Genomic DNA, 19,983 nt, shown 5'->3' on the forward strand with positions numbered 1-19,983 from the left:
ATCGTTCAGAAGAGTAAATAAAAGTTAATGAAAGAAGATTTAATAAAAATCTGTGATCTGTAGCTCTATTCATTCATCCCTTACCATCTTTTATCCACATGTTCTTCCCAGCAGTTCCAAAACTACTGCACTTCATTCTTCCACTTTGTGTACAGGTCAGACGTTACTCCTCTCTTTATCAGATAGTGATCATAATTTGTGTATTATTTGTCTTTTTGCGTATTACTTTTGCATATAATAACAACTTTCTTCAGTAAATGAAGTTAAAAGTGTTTGAGCCGTTACAAAGAGAAACCATCGTAAAAACCTTGTAAGAGTGATAATGAACTGGAGGACAGTTGTATTTTCTTTTTTCTTTTCTTTTTCTTTTTTTTTTTTTTTTCTAAATGGCATTTAAGAGTGTTGAACTTGATGAAGAGGAGATCCTGTTTGGCGGGCACTCTGCTGTTGCAGTTTCTGAAAGCCATGGGAATGAGGGAGGGCATTGCAATTCTATATATAAAGCATTCAAGCTTGAAGAGGTAAGCCTAGAAAGTAGCAGTAGCAGCACTGCCCATTTGGAACAGAGGAGAGTACGGAAAAACCTCTCCAGTTAGGACATGCATCATGTTTCCGATAGTAATACTGCTCATCTGCAGTTTTCTGCAATCAGCTGGTAAGTCTTAATATGCCTGTCTTCCTCTTGGTATATGATTTGAAGGAAAATACACATGTATTGAAACAAAGTAGGTGACTCCATTGTAATATTACAACCCATGAGGTTCAGGTCTTGTTCTCCTTTCCCACAACCATCAGCATTAAATCTACACATTTTATTCTCCCTCACTGCATCTTGAAACACAACTGCCTATTTAATAACATGACTGAAATAGAACTATTTCTTCTTAACTGTTTTTAGATATGTGGCTACTGATTTGTTGGATGTTTCCCTAAAACTGGTTCCCTAGGTACAAGGAATATTTTTTAATGGACTTTTGTTGTGTTTCCATGCTGCTGAGTGCCTTCATCTTTCAGATGTTTATGATCTAGTGATGTGGTGATGTCATGGTGGAAGTTGTATGTCTTATGTGTAGAGTGATGATCAAAACCTTTTTCCTTTGTTACACAGACTGCAAAAAGTATTAAGTACCATCTATGTGAGGGCATTATTTTTTTGAGGAATGATGTAATAGAAAGAATCCTGTGCTGCAGAAAAGGCAAATTATTCCAGTCTAAAAAAATTAACATGACTCAAAGTATTCCTCCATATATTATTCAGTGTAGTATAATTTGAATATTGAATATTCAGTCTTTTAAAGAGCTCTGTCTTCACTTTTTTGATCCAACCCATCTGACTATCAGATAAGTGTGTAATTTTTTAAAAAAGACAAGTTAATTGACTCTGTAGCTACTCTGCCTTCTTACTTATTCCTCTTCCTGTAGTGTTTTCAATGGATTATTTGAGAGTGAGCCTTTTTTGTCAAGGTTTGGCATTGCTTGAGATAATGGTTTCTTTTTATCTCTTCTGTGTATTCTCTGTAATTAGTTGTTACAGTTCTGATTTCAAGAACAGGCTGCAAACTGATAAAAAGCATACTTCACTTGCTTTCATTGGAGAAAAGTTAAATATTTCTTCTGTATTGTGTTTACTACATTTAGTTGAAATTGGACGGACATGCATTGCTCTTAAATCACTGACTTAAACTTTAGCATTAAAAAAATTGAAGTCTAAGCAACTCAACCCTTTTGTATACTCTCAGAGCCAATTTCTGATCTCAGCTGTATTGTTATCAGGTATTACTCCATTCACTGTATTAGCACTATTGTAAACAAGATCAAGTCAAGTACCTGAACATAGGTCCTAACCCCAAATGTAGATGCCTGCAAGTTCTTAATCTACATGGCTTTCTATGTTAGATAAGTGGATGTATTACTATAAACACTAATATTCACAATCAAATGGAAAATTACTGTTGACACCTACTCAGCCACAAGCTTTATGTATGAATTTGGCAGTTACAAGTAGGGCCTCATCTATAAAGTACTGTATTGTCTCAGATGGAACTTCAATTGGATTTTAACATAAAAACATAAAGTAGGATCTAGAAAATTCTTACAGAGCAGTCTTCTCACTTTGGGATGTATCAACATTTTGGGGCCCTGAAATGCCATGCAAGATTGGAGACTGAAAACATATAAGAGTTTTCTTTCTGTGAAGTAAGATTTTGAAAGCAGACAATTTTTGGAGGTATATCTGAACAGTAAGAGGTTGATCTGTATGTTCTAAAACTGGCCAAGAGGCAGGATGCTCATTGTTTTGAACTCTAGACCCAGGTCTTCTCTCTTCAGAATAATTTAAATCAAAGCAAGGACTGCAGTTCTCTCTTCATGGATCTACATTTCAGTTCTGTGCCTTGAGCCTATCTGTAACTAGAAATGTAAATATTAATTGTGAAGATATACATTTGGTGAGAAGTGTGCTGGAAACTGGAAGACCAGCTTCCTCTTTCCCTTGATAACTCAAGAAAAGCAGAAAACATGCATTACCCTGATTAAAAAAACCTACAGAACTTTAAGACCAAATTAAAACTCTTAGTTCTAGCTTTTACTTAGTAACAGATGCTGATTCCTTGATTAAATTGATGCTTCACCACTTCAGCTATTTCAATAGTCAAAACTGTGCGTGGATCCTTAAGAGACGTTTCTGTCCAGTCATGATATTTTTTTCTTACAAAGTACGCAACTAGAAAGTTACCTTGATTTATGCTGTTGAATCGTCTTGTTTTGCAAGTGACAAAGGGAGTTAATTTCATATTGAAGAGAAATCATTGTGAAAATGTGCAACTATTACAGCTATGACGGTAGCACTACCCTTGCTGTTAAATTTCATTTTAAGCTTATATAATTTATTTTAAAGATCTTTTCCTTTCCAGAACTTCTGACATTTCAACATTTCTTTTTGTCTTAAATGAGAAGATAAAAAGTGAACCCTTTACAGAACAGAAATCCTATTTTTTTTCTTTGGAAGTACTCAAAAGGTTTCATTTCAGTGTTTTACATCAATCAGAAATGTTTTGTTTTCATTCATTTACTAATGTGAAATACTTTGATTGAAGTCATTACAACATAAGATTGTATTTTCCCATAGGGATATCTCATAGTAACTGTAGTATAGGAACAAAATTACTTCTTTCTTCACAGTAAGTGAGGTTTCCTGTCTGGATTGTATTATGGTCATGAACAAGACAGGCTAACCATCCAGAAATTGCACTTTGAAAGATCTAATTCTCAAGGAAGTCAGGCCAGCTAGAGCAGAGTAGGAATTGAAAGTAAAACTTCCTTTATCTAAGAAAAGTGAAAGTCTGTTTAAAGTTCTGTGGAGCTAATTAAAAATCAAATATTTCATGTCAACTCAAAATCATCCTATTTATCAAAGGAAACCAGAATACTTGTAGCAATAGTAAAATGGCAGTGAGCAAGAGTTCAGTAGTTTAGAGATCTCATTTACCACTAGGATGGCCTTTCCAATGGAAAATTCCTAAATGGTTGTCAGATACAACTTCTGCTTTGGGGCCATAGCGCTTGCTGCATATATGCAATCTGCCATTCATGTGGTTGTGAATGGTTATTAATATTGCCAGGATGATTTTACTAATCTCTTCAGAGTTAAGTGTGAGAAAAAGAATGTATATGCTGAGAATAATTACCATACTCTAATTAGTTTAATAGTTTGATCTGACAGGATACAGACTGGCAGATAGTCAGCAAATGGCTTTGTATTTCACTAGCTATTATTTGAGCAAATTGGTAAAGTGAGTTTCATATCTTTAGTTATTTTCAGCGTAACTTTTGCACACCTTCATGTAATCCAGGATGATTATTACCTTCAATTTTTGAATCTAAATACCAATCCTGGAGCATTTGTAATATTTTGTAAATGTTTGGCATGCTTAGACTTGTGAATTTTGAGTTTGAAAAGTTTACAGATAAGGTTTGTAAACCAAATTGTCTGTTGTCATCTAAGATACTTGTGCATAAAGTATTAGGCTTTTTGTTTTACATCAAGCTCTCTAGATGCATCTCACTTGAAATGTTTTGGGTATATCTTAAATTCCTGCAAGTGAAATATCCTCTGAAGGCAGATGTTACACACTCTTAAATCCCATTAATGTAGTGTTTGTAGTTCGGGGTTAAACTGTAGTGATTGGAAAACGTTTAAACCAACAATAACAGGTTATTGAACAAATAGAAATACCAAAATCAAGGGGTTCAAAAAAGGCAGCAGCAACTCTAGGTGTAAAGAATGTTAGCTTGATAGCCACACAAACTGACTCTTACTACGTTGTGTGGTGTACTTACTGTGATGCGTGGGTTTTTAGGAACTTGAAAGGACAGAGGAAGAAGCATGCTATTCCGCAGATGCCTGCTGAGTTGCAGGCTAATTGTCGCAGTAGTATGGAAACACTGGCAAAATTTCAAATAATTGTTAGCCAGTAATGACCAATTACAGGGGACAAGGCAGCGTGAGTAGCATCTACAATGATTTTCTGATGAGTGTGTCAGACAGCTGTGGAAGTTGAAGTGCTGGTCATGCAGTGAGTATAGCAGCTTGCAATTCAGCAGCTAATGAGATCACTTCATACTGTTTCTTTCTTGTGGAAATGTTCCTGTTTAGTTTATCAATACATTGTTATGCTGCTAACTTACTCCAACTTCAAAAATCTGTGCATTGCACTCTTGAGTTTCATTTTTTGTTTATAGAGCACCGTCCCATTGAAACAGACGCTATCTAGGAAGCAGGATAAAGATAATACATCTCACTAAACTTCTGCCTTGGCATTTACACTGCAGATAGTCACCGAAGGTTTCCGCTACACCAGTGGAGAGAAAGAAATTTTTTGTGTATAATCCATTTTTTTGATGTTAGACACATATTTTGCAAATCAAATTGTACTCAGCGAATTTCTATTTACTTTCACAGCCTGTGAAAAGGGTCTTGAAAACTGGCTGAGATGAATGTCATTTAAAGCTATTAGAACAACATTTGGGGTGGGAGCACTTCTGTCACTGAACTTACATCCTTGATTTATTTCTCTTCTGTCTAGATACTCATTGTATACAATTCCACCAGTGTGTAGTATTTTAGCTCTTAAAAGTGTAGCTATGTTTATCCAGATAACGTCTTTTTCAATAAGTATTATTTTAGCGAAGAACTGAGGCAGGGACTAATGAGGAAGTTGGAGATGTCAGATCCAAAGCTGAAACTCTTATTCTCCAAATTGCCCCCTTGTGCCTTAATCTAGCCTCGCATAAAAGGCAGAACCTCCCCTGTTTACCTACCGTCCTTGAGATACAGCATGTTGCCTCACATTCAGCAGCATAGCATAGAATTGTCTGGGGAGTCAATTACAATTGGTGAGCTCCTTAGAGGCTTTTACTCTCTTCAGTATATAAGAAAGCAACAGAAGCCTGCAGAGCTGTAGTGTGTGTGTGTGTATATATATATATGTATATAAAAGTAGACTTGGCCTAGTTTATATGATTAAAGAAACCTTCTGACATAACATTTTCTCTGTTGCAAAATATCCTAAACGTATAATGGGGAATTACATGTTTTCTACAGGATATTTGTTTCTACTATCTTAAGAAATACTGGACCAGACAAACTTTGAAAATGAGTAGCACATTTTTGAAGCGCCTGGAGTCCTTTTTCTTACAGCTTGCTTTGGTTGTTACCATCCAGCTATTGACTCTGTGAAAGCACACTCCACGAATGCACCACCTCTGTCCCTGCACAGCGCTCACTAAATGCCCTTTCCAACATCTTCTCTCTCTCTCATTGCACTTTGGGCAGGAAGCAAGTTGCTAGGTGGAAGAACCTTTGGGTATACATGAACACACAGTGCAGTTGTGCACATTGCAGTAGGGCTGGGCTTGTGACAGAAGAGGGACCATACTGTACTCCACATTTGCTAAACGTTCCTTGGCTTCGCGTAACCAGAACAGGCTTTGTGAACAGGTGTGTGGAAGGGAGCAGGTAACAGCTTTCATCATTCTACCTTAATATGAGTAGCAAAAGCAACAACTAGGCCTGGGGATTTCCTGCTCTTCAGCTACGGATTCCATGATTCTTGTGAAGAACACATACAACATTACTTTTCCTGTATTTTCCCAGTTTTGACTGTTCCCTCCACTGCTTCTTCCCTCATGGTGGAATAAGAATTCAGAAACGTGAGGAAAGATTTATCCCACATTTTTTTAATGAGGCACATAAGATGTGAGGATGAAGTACAAGAAAGCCCATATTGCACAGGATTTATTGCAGGTTTTGGTAACGTTTTACAAGTTGCAGAAGAATTTTTTATTACAAGCTGAAGTACGTGGTTTTCCACTATAATTTCCATTCAGTTTTGTGTGGCATGACACGAGTAATCTGTGTGGACCCTGCTTTGACTTGTACCATGTTTAAAAATAAATAAATAAATAAATAAATATACAAATACTCTACTTCCTTGCGTTCAAAGAATAACTTCTACCTGTTGTCTTTTTCCTTTCACAGCTTTTGATGGAAATTATTGGCCTCACTTTTTTCTCCAAAAACAGAAAGAATCTCTGCAAAAAAGTAAGTGCCTGACCTGGTGTTTAATGTTCATGTTGAACTGTGAGTAACATTCAGCATCAATTCTATATTGCAGAAGACACCACAAAGCACATAATAAAAATAAATCCTTGTCTCAAGGAGCATATATTTTTAAAGCATTACTTTCAAAAATTCAAAATGAAGAGTTTGCCTATAAAAAGATGGTAGAATATGTTGTCTCACTCTGGTAAGTTTTACATTAAATGGAAAGCACTTTAGTGTGCCATGCTGATGTTTTGATGCCTAAGGATAGAAACTGTGAGCAGTTTAATAACCTTCCACATGTAGAAATTTGCTGTTGAGGTCATTTGTGTGATCTTTTAGATTTTAATTCCTGCAGATCACTGCTTAATATTATCTAAGAATTTAGGAACTTGATTATTTGATGCTGCAGAATTCAGGAAATGAAATAAAGCTGATTCTCCATATAGGCTAGGTCTATGAGATTATTTTAAAGATTTCAGGTTAAAACAAATCTATGTGCAAGGGGAAGATAAGAATATGGAATAATTCTTCTTGACCTTTATAGCTAGCAGCCAGTGGGGAGTCAGGGTATGGATAGATCTCTGCTTCAACATCCTGCTGTGCCAGCTGAAGCTGTTGTTGCCACAGTCCTGTGGCAACAGTTACCCAGAAATTTTCCCTTAACACCTAAAATGGCTTGTGTGCATGCACCCAAATCTGTAAGCAGAATTAACTCCGGCCACCTACGTGCTGCAATTTTTTGCTAGTCCTGAGTCTAAGAAATACAAAATATAGTAAGATACTACTGTCTTACTTGTGTAAAAATGTCATGCCAAAGCACAAAATAATTAGCATATTCTAGCTTCAGTGCTAGAAGTATTAGCTATCAGAAGTACTGTTAGAAAGGCAGATATCATTAAAATATTAACTCATAATTAAAATGGTAGCTTTTGACAGCAGTGATTGTAGTATTTTCTGTTACAAAGAAATTTCACTTCAGTTCAAAAGGAGGCTGCACAAGTACTTGGAAGACAGAGCACAAGGAGAGTAGGCAGACAAATCCCAGTAGCCTCGCAAAATCCCCTGAACTGAAAATAATTGGAGACTGAGAGCGTATCTGTGGAAGAATACATGCTTGTCCTGACGGTACTCTTCCCTTGGACAGTCTCTTAACAATCACTGCTGCAAATAAAATGCCAAGCTACATCAGTGCTTGGTCAGAGAACCAATACCACTTTTCACACATCCTTTTCTGAAGAAATAAGAGGCATTAGCTTTTCAATTTAAATTTCATTGATTAAACGTTTAGTTTTCCACATCCATGACAAGAATGAATAAAAGTCATCATGCTAAGACATGCTGTTCCTTTGATAAGACAGGATACAGAAGGCTATAACCCTTCTGAAAACATACAGTTTTCACTAGATCCTTTCTAAAATAAATATGGATATCAGTCCTAGTATTTTGAACATTTTTTCTGTCAAATTATATTTATAGTCATTCTTCCTAGTAATCTGTAATCTTGTTTTACATTAAAATACTGTGCTTTCCTGTTGCACACTGTTAAAAAGCAACTCTGTATACTCCAGAAGTTGCTGCATTTCAGTGGCTGACAATGAAATTCTTAGTCTAGTTTGGGGAAAATGCAGAGGTGTAGAACAATAAGAATGGTCTAAAATGCATATTTATTATAATGACAAGTATTTCTTTAGGCAGCAGAAGTAGAGTGTGGCTTGAACTGGGTGAATTTTCATTCAATGTAAGCATGAAAATTCTACATAAATTCGTTCTAAAGGTTCAAACAGCTGAGTGCTTGTGATCAGCAAAAAAAAAACCAAATTCAGTTCAGCAACTCACCTCTGTCTTCTGTCTGTTCTTACAACAAGGGGAACAGTAGGGCATGGATATACACAAATGAAAATAAAATCCCTACGTATCACTTAATAATAACTGAACTCAAAAGTCACTATATAATCTAGTTTTAAACTTTCTTGAGTTATTGACAGTCCCATCTGTTACTTTTCTCTGTTAAGATTTAAATAAAAATAAATACACTGAAGGCATTCCTGTATTTACAGAAAGGGGCACATATTGCACTCTGACCATTCCACAATGCCAAGCAAAAGCTGGGGTTTGCTGGTCAGTATCACTTAAACACAATATATTAAAGTAGCTGGAATTGGGCATGAAGAACCAATGGTAGCAGTTAGCCAATTCCTATTTTCCAGTCAGACATTCTGGACAGCACGGAGGTATGGAAGAGGAGTATTTTTTGCTGACAGGTAACAGCTCATTGAGAAACAGTATTTTCTACATGGCTTGAATAAACCCAGTATTCAAGTCATTTGATTGCTCTTTAAGAGTAAAAAAATGTTTTGGCTTTAAAGCAGGGAATATAAATTGCAGTTAGACTTTGCTAAACTTACCTGATACTTTGTCCTTCTAAGGTACATTCTTAGATACCCGAGCTTCATATAACTCCATAAGTGAAAATAATTAAAAAATGAAAAGTGGTGATCTGAGTCGGAAAATACATAACAAAGGACATGTTTTAACTTCAGCAGTTCTGTCAACTTCAGAGGGGCTGTTCATATGCTTTAAGTAGGTATAGAAATATCTAACATTAAGTGCTGGAGTTGCATCCCTTTTTTATGGTTCATTTCAACCTCCTAAAATCTGTCAAATCAGATAAAAATTGATTACTTTTTAAAAATGAAAACTGATTAAAACATTCCATGTATTTACAAGGCTGGCTGGAACTTTGTCACACAATCACAGAGCCAAAAAAGTGGGGACTTGCAAGTTAGGCTTTGAAGACTGTCTGTAGGTACGTAATGATCTGACTGTGCAATGAATCATGATGCAGTAATGCCCTAGCTGGCTTCATAAATGTTGTGCCTGAGATGTTGAAGGTCTCTCTAGTAGGAAGCTGTCACAAACAGATTGAGCAGACTGAATTATAAGAAAGTAAACCTTTATGTTACCCGTGAAGGAGATGGAAAGGTGTTTCCAAAGCTAGAAAGCTAAGGAGCTCTCCTCTGCTTACAGGAAATAAGAACATTGCTCTGACTCTAAATTTTGTTTCACTTCTGGACTTCAGATAAAATTTTGATGTTACAAAAAAAAAAAAAATGTAGCTAGGATGTTGTTTACATAATTAGTCTGAGTAGAAACTTAGTAGCTTTTCCTGCTATTTATATTTGAAATAATGATCAGAATAATAGGAGACCTAAATCCATTTTTCTCTTTCACTTCTATAGTTTTGAGCAAGGATTCCTGTTCTACCTGGGGTGGAGGGCATTTTTCAACCTTTGATAAGTATCAGTATGACTTCACTGGGACCTGCAACTATATCTTTGCAACTGTATGTGATGAAACCAGCCCAGACTTCAACATTCAATTCCGCCGTGGGCTGGACAAAAAAATTGCGAGGATCATTATTGAGCTGGGACCTTCTGTTATCATTGTCGAGAAAGGCAACATTTCCATCAGGAGTGTCGGGTAAGATTCTGTGATGAATGGGAAAAAAGTGTTTAAAGAAGGCAAGCAGTTGCACTAAAGATTAGTTTGTATCAAAAACGAATTAACAGATTACAGAAATTGGCACACTTAACTGGACTCTACTCCCATTTCTTCCCGTCAAGTATTGACACTGTCTAGGTGAGTATTTCACCTGCATTTATTTAGCTTAGAGTACCTTTGTGTAGGCAAAGGGATAAACTAACCTCAGCCCAAAACAGTGCTCACATTGAAACTGCAGTCTCCTAGATACTACCGGTTTGCTTATGCTTCTCTCTACTATGAGCACAGATGAAACAGCTTATACCCTTTAGTAGATATTTTGCTTATGCTTCTCTCTACTATGAGCACAGATGAAACAGCTTATACCCTTTAGTAGATATGAGCTGAAATTCCTGTGTTTTGCTTGAGTTCATTTGATTTGAGAGTTGAGTAACTGAACCCTCTGTGCTAAAGGTAACACCTGTATAGGGTAGGAGAGAGACATTTTGAACTACACAACCAACAGAGAAATATTGGAGGGTCTTACGAAGAAGTCCTTGTGCATGAGACCACTGACTGTTCACATTTCAAGGATTACTTTGTCCAGAAAATAGCTGTTTTACTGCCGAATTACACTGATGGAAAACTGAGTCCTGCATCATTCATTCATCTAGACAAATTGCTCCTATACAAGGAAATTTCTCAAGGGAAGTTTTCAGTATTTTTATCAGGTAGGCAGCATTGAATTTTGGTCTGTGAGTACATGCAGATACGGGAAACAATTCACTCTGGATCAACTGTATCTTATTACTCTTACCTGGGTACAATAACCGTCATGCCAAAAAGACAACTTGCAGCTATACATTAATTTAGCAAACTGTATTTAGAAAAACTTCCTTTAAAAATTTATGTTCCAGGAAAATTATATAAATCCATGAGTCTAACCCAATGAGCTGCATTTTAAGTTTTTGTCTTCCATTCAGTAGACTCAAATTCCATGACTGACCTGGTCTAGTGTTGACATAGCCCTGCTTCAGGTGGAAGGCTGGCCTGGGCAACATCAGAAAGTCCTTTTCAACCAGCTTTTCTATGGTTATGTCACATACTGAGTATTTAGCAAAATATATTTTTCTTTAATGTTGTTAGTTTGTAGCATTAGAAGTCAGCTGCAAGGATGAAAACCTAATTCTGGCACAACATTCCCCTTAGAAGTTTCTGTTACCTTGTCAGTTTTCAGTTGTAGCAGTAATTCCTGTATTAACAGGCTGTAGTCCATAGAAGCTTTCCAGGGTAATCAACAATAGTTCTACCACACAAACTGTATTTTACAAGTTCTTGAAACATATAACTATACCCTAATAAAACCAAACCAAGTGAACATGCATTTTCATCTGTACCTGTGCAGACATTTTCAGTAGTGTAATCACTATGCAACCCATGTCCTGGTGATTCTTCTAAGAAACTGCTGACATTGATTTTCAACAGAAATTTTACTGTATCTTGAACTGTTAACAGTTACAAAGGAAAAAATTCTATTTCATGTTGCCGCAAGTACTGAAGTTGTATGTGTATTATATCCCCAAAAAGGTAGCCAAGACCTGCATAATACTGGTATGAGAAGGTCAGTTTCTCTTCTCACCTTCTTACAGTGTCGTTAAGTTGCCTTACACCAGCAATGGGATTCAAATAGCACCTTATGGCTGCAACATCCGTCTGGTGGCCAAGCTGATGGAGATGGAGCTAGTTGTCATGTGGAACAATGATGACTATCTTATGGTTAGTAAAATGTTCTCATAAAGCAGAAGAGACTATTATCACTGACTTACTGAATTTACAAGCTCTCTTTAGACTTAGTGGGTAGGTTTTGTATTTGTTTACTGTTGGATATTTATTCTTTTCCTGCTTCATCCCTTATTCTTGAAGTAAACAAACTTTGTTTTTTATCCCTGCATGTTCCTTTCACTTCCATCATTGGTAGTTAGCTAAAGCCACCAATGTTGACGTTTATGGATGCTTTCACAGATTTTAAACCTCCCTCAGGCTTTTCCAGCAGCTACAATGTTTTGCTAAAGGGATGTTGTAGTTGTGTAGGATTTAGTAGTGTGTGCCATAGTTTTGTCATTTTCACTGTGCTTTCCCTGGACATCTTTCAGTTTCAAACATACAGTGCTCCTACCAGCTCCTCTTTCTGATACTTTTCATGTTTTCCCTCCAAAATCTCTGACATATTTTAGAGAAGGAGATTACATTTTCTCATCGTGATCTGTATATTAATGCCACAAAAGACACTGATTTCTAAATTGGTAATTTTGCTAAAATAGGGGAAATTGTTATGCAATAAATTATCTGGGAGATTTACGAGCATTACTATCAGAGATATAACAGGAAATACTACTATGATGGGTACACACTGTGCCTCTGATCTAAGGTTTTAATAATAATTCATTGATTTTAGCCAGTAATAATATTATCGCTTTACTCTGCAGAGCAATAGATAATTGAATAACCTTCTGAAAAAAGCCAGATTTTCTTCCTGTAACTTTCAGTTTCTTAAGAGAACAAACCTGAAGTTCATGCTCTGTCAACAAAGATGTGATCAAGGAAACAGCATAATTTCCTTTTCTATTTTTTCTGGCTACTCAGAATATTATCCCCCCTCAATTCTTTGCAAAGTCTTAGAATCTTATTCTTTTATTAAATCAAAAAATCGCTACAATCACTATCGCCTCCTTGGGAAAAGAAGTGACTGCTTTCAAAACTTTTCCTCCAGTCAAGTCACTTAAATTAATGAGAAGGGTTTCCTTTAATTGGATCCTTGAACTGAATTTGTTTGGGAAAGGTAATGCTATATAGATAATTTTACTTAGGGTGATCCTTTTAAATGTTTTGTTTTATTTTAGGTTTTGACTGAGAAAAAGTATATGGGGAAAACCTGTGGCATGTGTGGAAATTATGATGGTTATGAATTGAATGAATTTGTGAGTGAAGGTAAGATCTATGGACAAGTCAGATGGAAGGAGAACTAGTTAAACTGAGTCAAGGTGGAAATTTCATACTGTACTAACGTTGCTCTGACTGGTCACTCCGTTTCAGAATTAAGCACTCCCACAGGTCACCAACATGCTTATTTTATCACTATGCTACACACTATTATTTGCTATGATGACAATATTGTGGGTTCCTCAGACAAGTGATAAGGACTCTCCTATATTTTAGAAACAGGTGGTAAGGATCACACTGTCACCTAACTTTCAGAACAGTCTAGGTTCGTAGCAAGGCACAGTTAGGGAAATGATTGCATTAAGCAGAAGCAACAATGAAGCTATAATAAAAAGAATATAGTGGACAAAAACATTAACAAGTAGTGTGTCTGAATAGGGGTGGATCTTTAGAACAAAATAGTTGGTGCTGAGGACCTGACATCTGCACTATATATGGTTTGGGGTGTTCAGAGTCACTCTAATCTGGTCTGTTGAACTAATGCCCATTAGCAGTTGGAGCTCATTACACATGCTCTTGGAGCACATCTTCTGGCTTGGTTTCATCTTAAAAGAACTCTGTATACCAAGACCACTCCACAAAGGAAATAAAATTGTACAGAGTGGAGATGGTTGGAAGATGTGATTTAGAAGCACGCTGCTAATCTAACCTACAGTGCTAGTGTGGAGACATAAAATTGCACAGTACACTAATCGCAGATGAACACAGCCAGATGCAGTTTTCTATACACATCACAGAAGAGAGTTGTAAAAATAATACCATATATTTTGAGTTGTGATCATGAGTGTAACCCCACACGTAGGGGAAAATGTAAGAATGGGGGGTGAGGAGAAGAGGCACAGATTAGCTGGCAAAAGATAACACAGCTGGGAGCAAAACAGTAGCAGCTGGTCTCATGTAAGATAGTAGATGTGGTAGATAAGGAAATAGCTCAGAAAAATGATCAAGGTGATAAAAGTATGCTTTACTGAATAGAATCCAGTTAAAGGGAAAAAGAGGTAGCTGTAATCTGAAAGATTAAATAGTAGGGCCTTTCACAGTCAGAGTAGAATCTGAGTTTTGCTACATCACGGAAACAAGTAAAAAAATCCATGTGGACTTATTTGTGACAAATAACCCTTCAATTTACAGGTAAAATCCTGGATACATATAAATTTGCTGCATTACAAAAAATGGATGATCCATCAGAGATCTGCCTGTCTGAGGAGATACCAATTTCCACGATTCCTCACAAAAAATACGTAAGGAAGATCTTGGTTTTTCTGCAGCATGATTCCTAATAGAGGTGGAAAGATAGAAACCAACACAGAAGAGGCTGTGGTTTTATAAAACTGGCTTCCGTGAAAATGCATAAAGTAAAAATTTGTATAGCATGACATGGGAAAGAAGAAGAGTTCTTTGCATTAAGAATACATTTTTAAAAAGGCCCATGGTCATTTTTGAGGCTGCATTTATATTGCTCATATAAACCTACCAGTATTTAGCTCACAGCTTTCCTGAAATTCTGTCCAGGTCATCGTGGAAATGAGTGAAGCTTTAAAGAACTTTTTATTGATCAGCTAGGGACCTGGCGTTGTAAGCTGTACAGGCTTGAAGACATTTTGGTGATACTTAAAACAATTGCCAGATTGCTTGAAGACATTTCGGTGATACTTAAAACATATTCAGATTATGAACAGCATTCATAACAGGGCCAATCAACTGCTATCAATTCCAGTCCTAGATGAAAAGAAAATCAGCGTACCTGAAACAGGATGCATCCATGGTTGAAAGACAAAGCTTGGTAGCAGCAAAGAACAAAAGGGCTTCTATTTCTTAGATTTTGCAGATACAGGAACCAAATCCTAACTAAGATGATCCTGTTAAGTGTACCAGAGAAACTCAGATTTTGCATTCCCACAGAGATTTTACAGAATCACAGAATGGTTTAGCTTGGAAGGGATCTCTTTAGATCATCCAGTCCAACTCCTCTGCTCAAGCAAGGTCAGCGCAACTTGTCCAGACCTATGTCCTAGTAGGTTCTGAGTATCTTCTGGGAAGATCTTCCAGGCTAAGGAGCTGGAAACTCCATAGTTTCTCTCAGCAGCCTGTTATTTTTTCTACCTAGGAGGTCATAAAGTCACCATATACCTAATGGCAAATATTCATTGCTGTACTCTAAAAAGCATTTCACTTCACATAGAATGGTCATGCTCTTTGGTTGCATTTGTACTTCCTCACAAGAACATGATCTTACTTCATAATTCTCATGTAGTTAATTGTATACAGTGTATAGGTTACAGAATGCTTTAAAAGTTTTCTCTTGAAATAGATTTTTCTTTACTTGTTTCATTTTATTTTTCTAGCAACCCAGGAATCTTAGTTTGAACATAGAAACCATTCCTCTTGCTAAAAAGTTTAGCTTTCATGCTAGAGGAAGAGGCAGCTAGAATCCTTCTGAGATTCTCCTTTTCCCAGAACAGAAAACCAGAGAAATATTAGTTTTGTAGCATCCCTTTAACACGAAGAGCAGGAATAAAGAATAGGAGGTTTTGTGGGCCCTCTGAGGAAGATACTTTCAGAAGAAAAAGGTTGTAAATATTACTTGTATTCACACTGAAAAATTACTTTGATCTGGTTGAGAACTTCTGTCGGCTGGGAGTTTTAACCTTTTTAGGTTGTTTCTCTTTGAGACCTACACTGCAGTAGGCACCATAGGCAATACGAATGCATCAACTGTTTGCTCAGAGGGGAACAAAGTGTTACCTTCATATTGGGGATGTTTGTCCTGGGACTGAATCTCCATGAGAAAATATATTCCCTGCCTGTAATGTTCTCGGCCATTTTTAGGGGGATTGATGGTACTGAAAGAATTACTTAATTGTCAGCTTAATGAGGAGCGAAACTAATTCAACATATCCAGATCCTTCTGTTATACAATGGACTTATATTCCCTTCTATTTGTGAATTTCTTATGCATTTTGACTTAAATACATATTACTAAATTGTAGGGGGAAAAAGGCAAACAAACCAACAAGAAAATGATAACTAGTAGTGAAATTCTATTGTGGTTTTCACATGAGGGAAACACGACTAGGAACAGTTTTCTTTCTTTTTTTATTTAGGTTATGATCTGCTCTCAGCTACTTAACTTGGTGTCACCAACCTGCAGTGTGCCGAAGGATGGGTTTGTCATTCGTTGCCAGCTTGATATGCAGGACTGTAGTGAGCCAGGACAAAACAATTGCACTTGCTCTACACTGTCAGAGTATTCAAGGCAATGTGCTATGTCCCATCAAATGGTGTTCAACTGGAGAACGGAAAACCTCTGTTGTAAGTTCAAAGATTTTATTTATAGCAGATTGTACTTAAACTTTGCTGTATCTTACACAGAGGGAGAATGATGATTAACTGGAGTTCAAATCAACTGATAGAAAAGTCTCCAGTGTCTTGAATCAGACAATTTACTTTCTTAAGAGAACAACAGTGGCCTTTGGTAAAGCATTAGGGAGAGTATAGACATCTCAAAGGAGAAGGAGGAGGCATGAAGTGTAGCTCCTGCATCTTGATCAGTGACCATAGAAGAGAGAAACATCCACCAAGTGAAAACTGTTGAATTTCTCTGACTTCCAACAGGAGGCTACTCTCTCTTAGTAAAGCTTTTTCATTATTGTACTTAACAAATTACCCAGTGAAGAGAGAGAACTTCTAAATGGCCTCTGAAGTCTTTGAAGCTTTTTGCCAACAAGTGCCATAGCCCCTTTTAGTCACAGGAGGTTTTCAATAGTCCATTTTCAGATGCTCAACCCCCTTGAATACAACTAGGGGTTGGAAGTAAATAGGAAGCAAGCCTTCCATTTCTCTCCAAGCTGTACATGGTTAGGCACACTTTTTCTCAAATGCCTGCCTGTTATCAAAGCTCTGGTTTGCTTTTTGTAGTCTTTTTGAATCCACCTGAAACTTCGACCTGTAGTCAGTGTTATGTAGCAGGATTATAAAAGAATGTGCTGATAGTAAAAAAAAAAAAAAAGTCAAAAGTAACTTAAATTGATGTTGTTATTTCTAAACCAACTCACACACTAAATTATCAGAGATGCAGTTCATGTCAAAAAAGAGGAGCTTTCAAAATGATTTTGTTTCATATGGTAATGTCTTTCAGAAGCATATAATTTAATCATGTTTTTATTTATCCTTTCTATGAATATATGGTCATGGGTAGCAAATTCATAAAATAAATTGCTTTGACAGGAATATATTTCTCCTTATCCTTTGATTCTTATTCTGTTACAAAAATCTGTAATAGGGCTACCATTTAGATTTTAGCATAAGAATAGTGAAATCCTAGTTGAATTATATTCCTGAAATCATTGTTTAACTTGGCATAGTGTCATCATCTCGCCATTGCTACTTACAAGGCTCTGCATGACTTTTCCCGCCCTGCATCTCTGGTGCGATATTCTTCTACTCTCCTCTTGATCTTCACATACTGGTGCCACTCTTCATTTTTTGTTTTGTATTTAACATTGAGTTTTCTTTCATTCTTTTCTCATACTTACTGAAAACCTTTCCTACAAAACTCCATTATTATTTGTGACACTTTAAAATTGTGCTTCTTTCTAAAATAATTTTCCCCTTCCTCTTCTCCAAGGTTATCCATCTTACATAAATTGGTAGCCCATTTTCTTCTTTGGTTGGTCTGCAATTTGTTTTAATCCTTCAAAATTATAAACTCCTTGTGCATTTTATAGATTCAGATAAATACTGGTAAGGCACTGTGTGCTTTCACAGAACTGTATAATAACTCTTACTAATCACAGTAAAATAACAGCCTTGTTTTCTCCAAATCATAGCAGTTTTCATGTTGCCAGTAGACCTTTATTAGGAGTGGTAGTAAAGTGATAAAAGCTTAAAAAAAAAAGGGGGGTGGGGGTGGAAACCCTTGTTTCCCCAAGAACCAAAGCTGAGAATCTAAGAAATTACAAATAAATGCCAAATATACAAAGGTAATGAACTTTTATAGTCTTTATTGTTTCTTTCTTTTGGATGTGGCTTTGAGCAACCTGGTCTAGTAGAAGGTGTCCCTGCCCATGGCAGGAGGGTTGGAACTAGATGATCTGTAAGGTCCTTTCCAACCCAAACCATTCTATGATTTGTCATCTCTAACTATCTCTGTTTCCCTATCTGACTTACTTTTAGTCTTTCAGATAAGGAAGAATCTCTGCTGGAATTTGTCACACAATAAAACATGTTCTGAGTTCCATATATTAGAATTGCTAGGTAGCTGCATTCTGAAAAGCAGATAATGTCTGAGAAGCAGGAACTATACAGAAGATCAACAGCTATATTCTTTAAATCCTTCAAGTGCTACACAAAATCTGATTTGTGGTATTGTATTAGGCTGCAGTATAGCCTGTTCACCATTCTTCAGGCTTCTGGAAGGAGTTTCTAATAAATAAGGCATTAAAAAATAATAAAAACTAGAGTGAATATGATGGTAATGATGAGTAGTCAGAATAATGAATTGAGTGTTGAGGGAGGATAAGAGAATGTTAGTGCCAGAAATCACAAGGTCTTCTCCATCCTGTGTCGTAGATGTTAAGATTTTTGAAGTGTGAACAGAATCTCTCACTGTCACTGTTTGTTGCAGCCGTAGGAAAATGTTCTGCTAACCAAATCTATGAGGAATGTGGTTCTCCATGTATTAAAACCTGTTCCAACCCAGAGTACAGCTGCTCCAGTCACTGTACCTATGGCTGCTTTTGTCCAGAAGGTATCGTTTCTGTATTCGTCATATGCTAAATGGCCCATAGAAACATTTTTGGCATATATCCAGTTAAGTGGCATGGACTTCTTAACAATGAACTACCAGTGCATTTCAGGGCCTTGTACTGCAAGAACTGCCATTTCTTGGATAACGTAATATAACTGGAGTCCTAAATAGTCATGGTCCTTAAAGATCCTTGGTCACTCTTTGCAAAAAGAGAACTGTGAAAGCATTTTCCTCACAAGACTGTGATATGTTGAACTTGATCTTAAAGGTCTTTTCCAACCTAAATGATTCTGTGTTTCTATGCGATGGGGTATTTATATGCTGCCTGCTTGAAGTTCTATACTATAATATAAGTTGAGTAAACTTCATGAATTTCCTATCCCAAACAGGTATCTAGCCTTTCAGGACACAGCAAGATGTAGTTTTCTAATAATAGTAATTACAGAGAATTTATGCGATGTTATGAGCATTTTGTAAAATCCCTTTTAGTTCAAGATTAACTTCCTACAAAAATTGTAATTATTACTATCATTTGCATCATGTCTGTTTTTTCAGAACTGAAATATCCTCCAGGGTTACTGTGATGTGGGTATTTACATCAGCATCATCACCATTTTACAGTAGTCCAAAGTAATGTGTTCTGAGCTACATATTTAAAACTAGACAGTATTCTAGGACATAGAATATGTCCATTCTTCAAAATTCCCAACTTAATTAGCGTCCTAGAAAAAAAATGAAAAACTAACATTCAAACTTGTTATTTCAAATTGTGTTCAAATTTCAAATGAAGGCAGCTGTCTGCACTTTCATATAACAAAGTAGCCAAACATTGTTATCACTTGTAGAGTCCATTTTTTTAATTAAGAGAAAATGTCCTCCACATTATGTTGCTAAGTATGGGCACTGGCTGTGCAAGAATAGCATTCTCAAGCTAATTTTGGAAGGCATTCAAGCTACGATAACTTTAGTGCTAAGTAAAGACATGGAAAATAATTTATTTTGTTTGTCGTCTTTGGCAGGAACTGTTCTTGATGACATCTCAAAGAATCGAACGTGTGTTCACATTAAGCAGTGTCCATGTACACTGAATGGGAAAACATATGCTCCTGGTGAGGCAATGAAAGCTGCATGTAGGACCTGGTGAGTAGCA

General features: G+C 36.5%; 1 protein-coding gene across 1 annotated transcript in view; it reads left to right on the forward strand.

Moving 5' to 3' along the window:
• Positions 1 to 606: 606 nt before the first annotated feature.
• The window catches only part of MUC6 (mucin 6, oligomeric mucus/gel-forming), a 50,269-nt gene continuing 30,892 nt past the window's right edge, over positions 607 to 19,983 (forward strand). Inside the window, exons 1-9 of the mRNA XM_040608850.1 lie at positions 607 to 655; positions 6,539 to 6,601; positions 9,844 to 10,084; positions 11,734 to 11,860; positions 12,985 to 13,072; positions 14,216 to 14,325; positions 16,189 to 16,396; positions 18,711 to 18,833; positions 19,853 to 19,973. Of these exons, the coding sequence (XP_040464784.1) occupies positions 607 to 655; positions 6,539 to 6,601; positions 9,844 to 10,084; positions 11,734 to 11,860; positions 12,985 to 13,072; positions 14,216 to 14,325; positions 16,189 to 16,396; positions 18,711 to 18,833; positions 19,853 to 19,973 (1,130 nt within the window). The remainder of the gene's footprint in view (positions 656 to 6,538; positions 6,602 to 9,843; positions 10,085 to 11,733; positions 11,861 to 12,984; positions 13,073 to 14,215; positions 14,326 to 16,188; positions 16,397 to 18,710; positions 18,834 to 19,852; positions 19,974 to 19,983) is intronic.

This window comes from Falco naumanni, chromosome 10 (genome assembly GCF_017639655.2).
Source record: "Falco naumanni isolate bFalNau1 chromosome 10, bFalNau1.pat, whole genome shotgun sequence".
Taxonomy (NCBI): Eukaryota; Metazoa; Chordata; class Aves; order Falconiformes; family Falconidae; genus Falco; species Falco naumanni.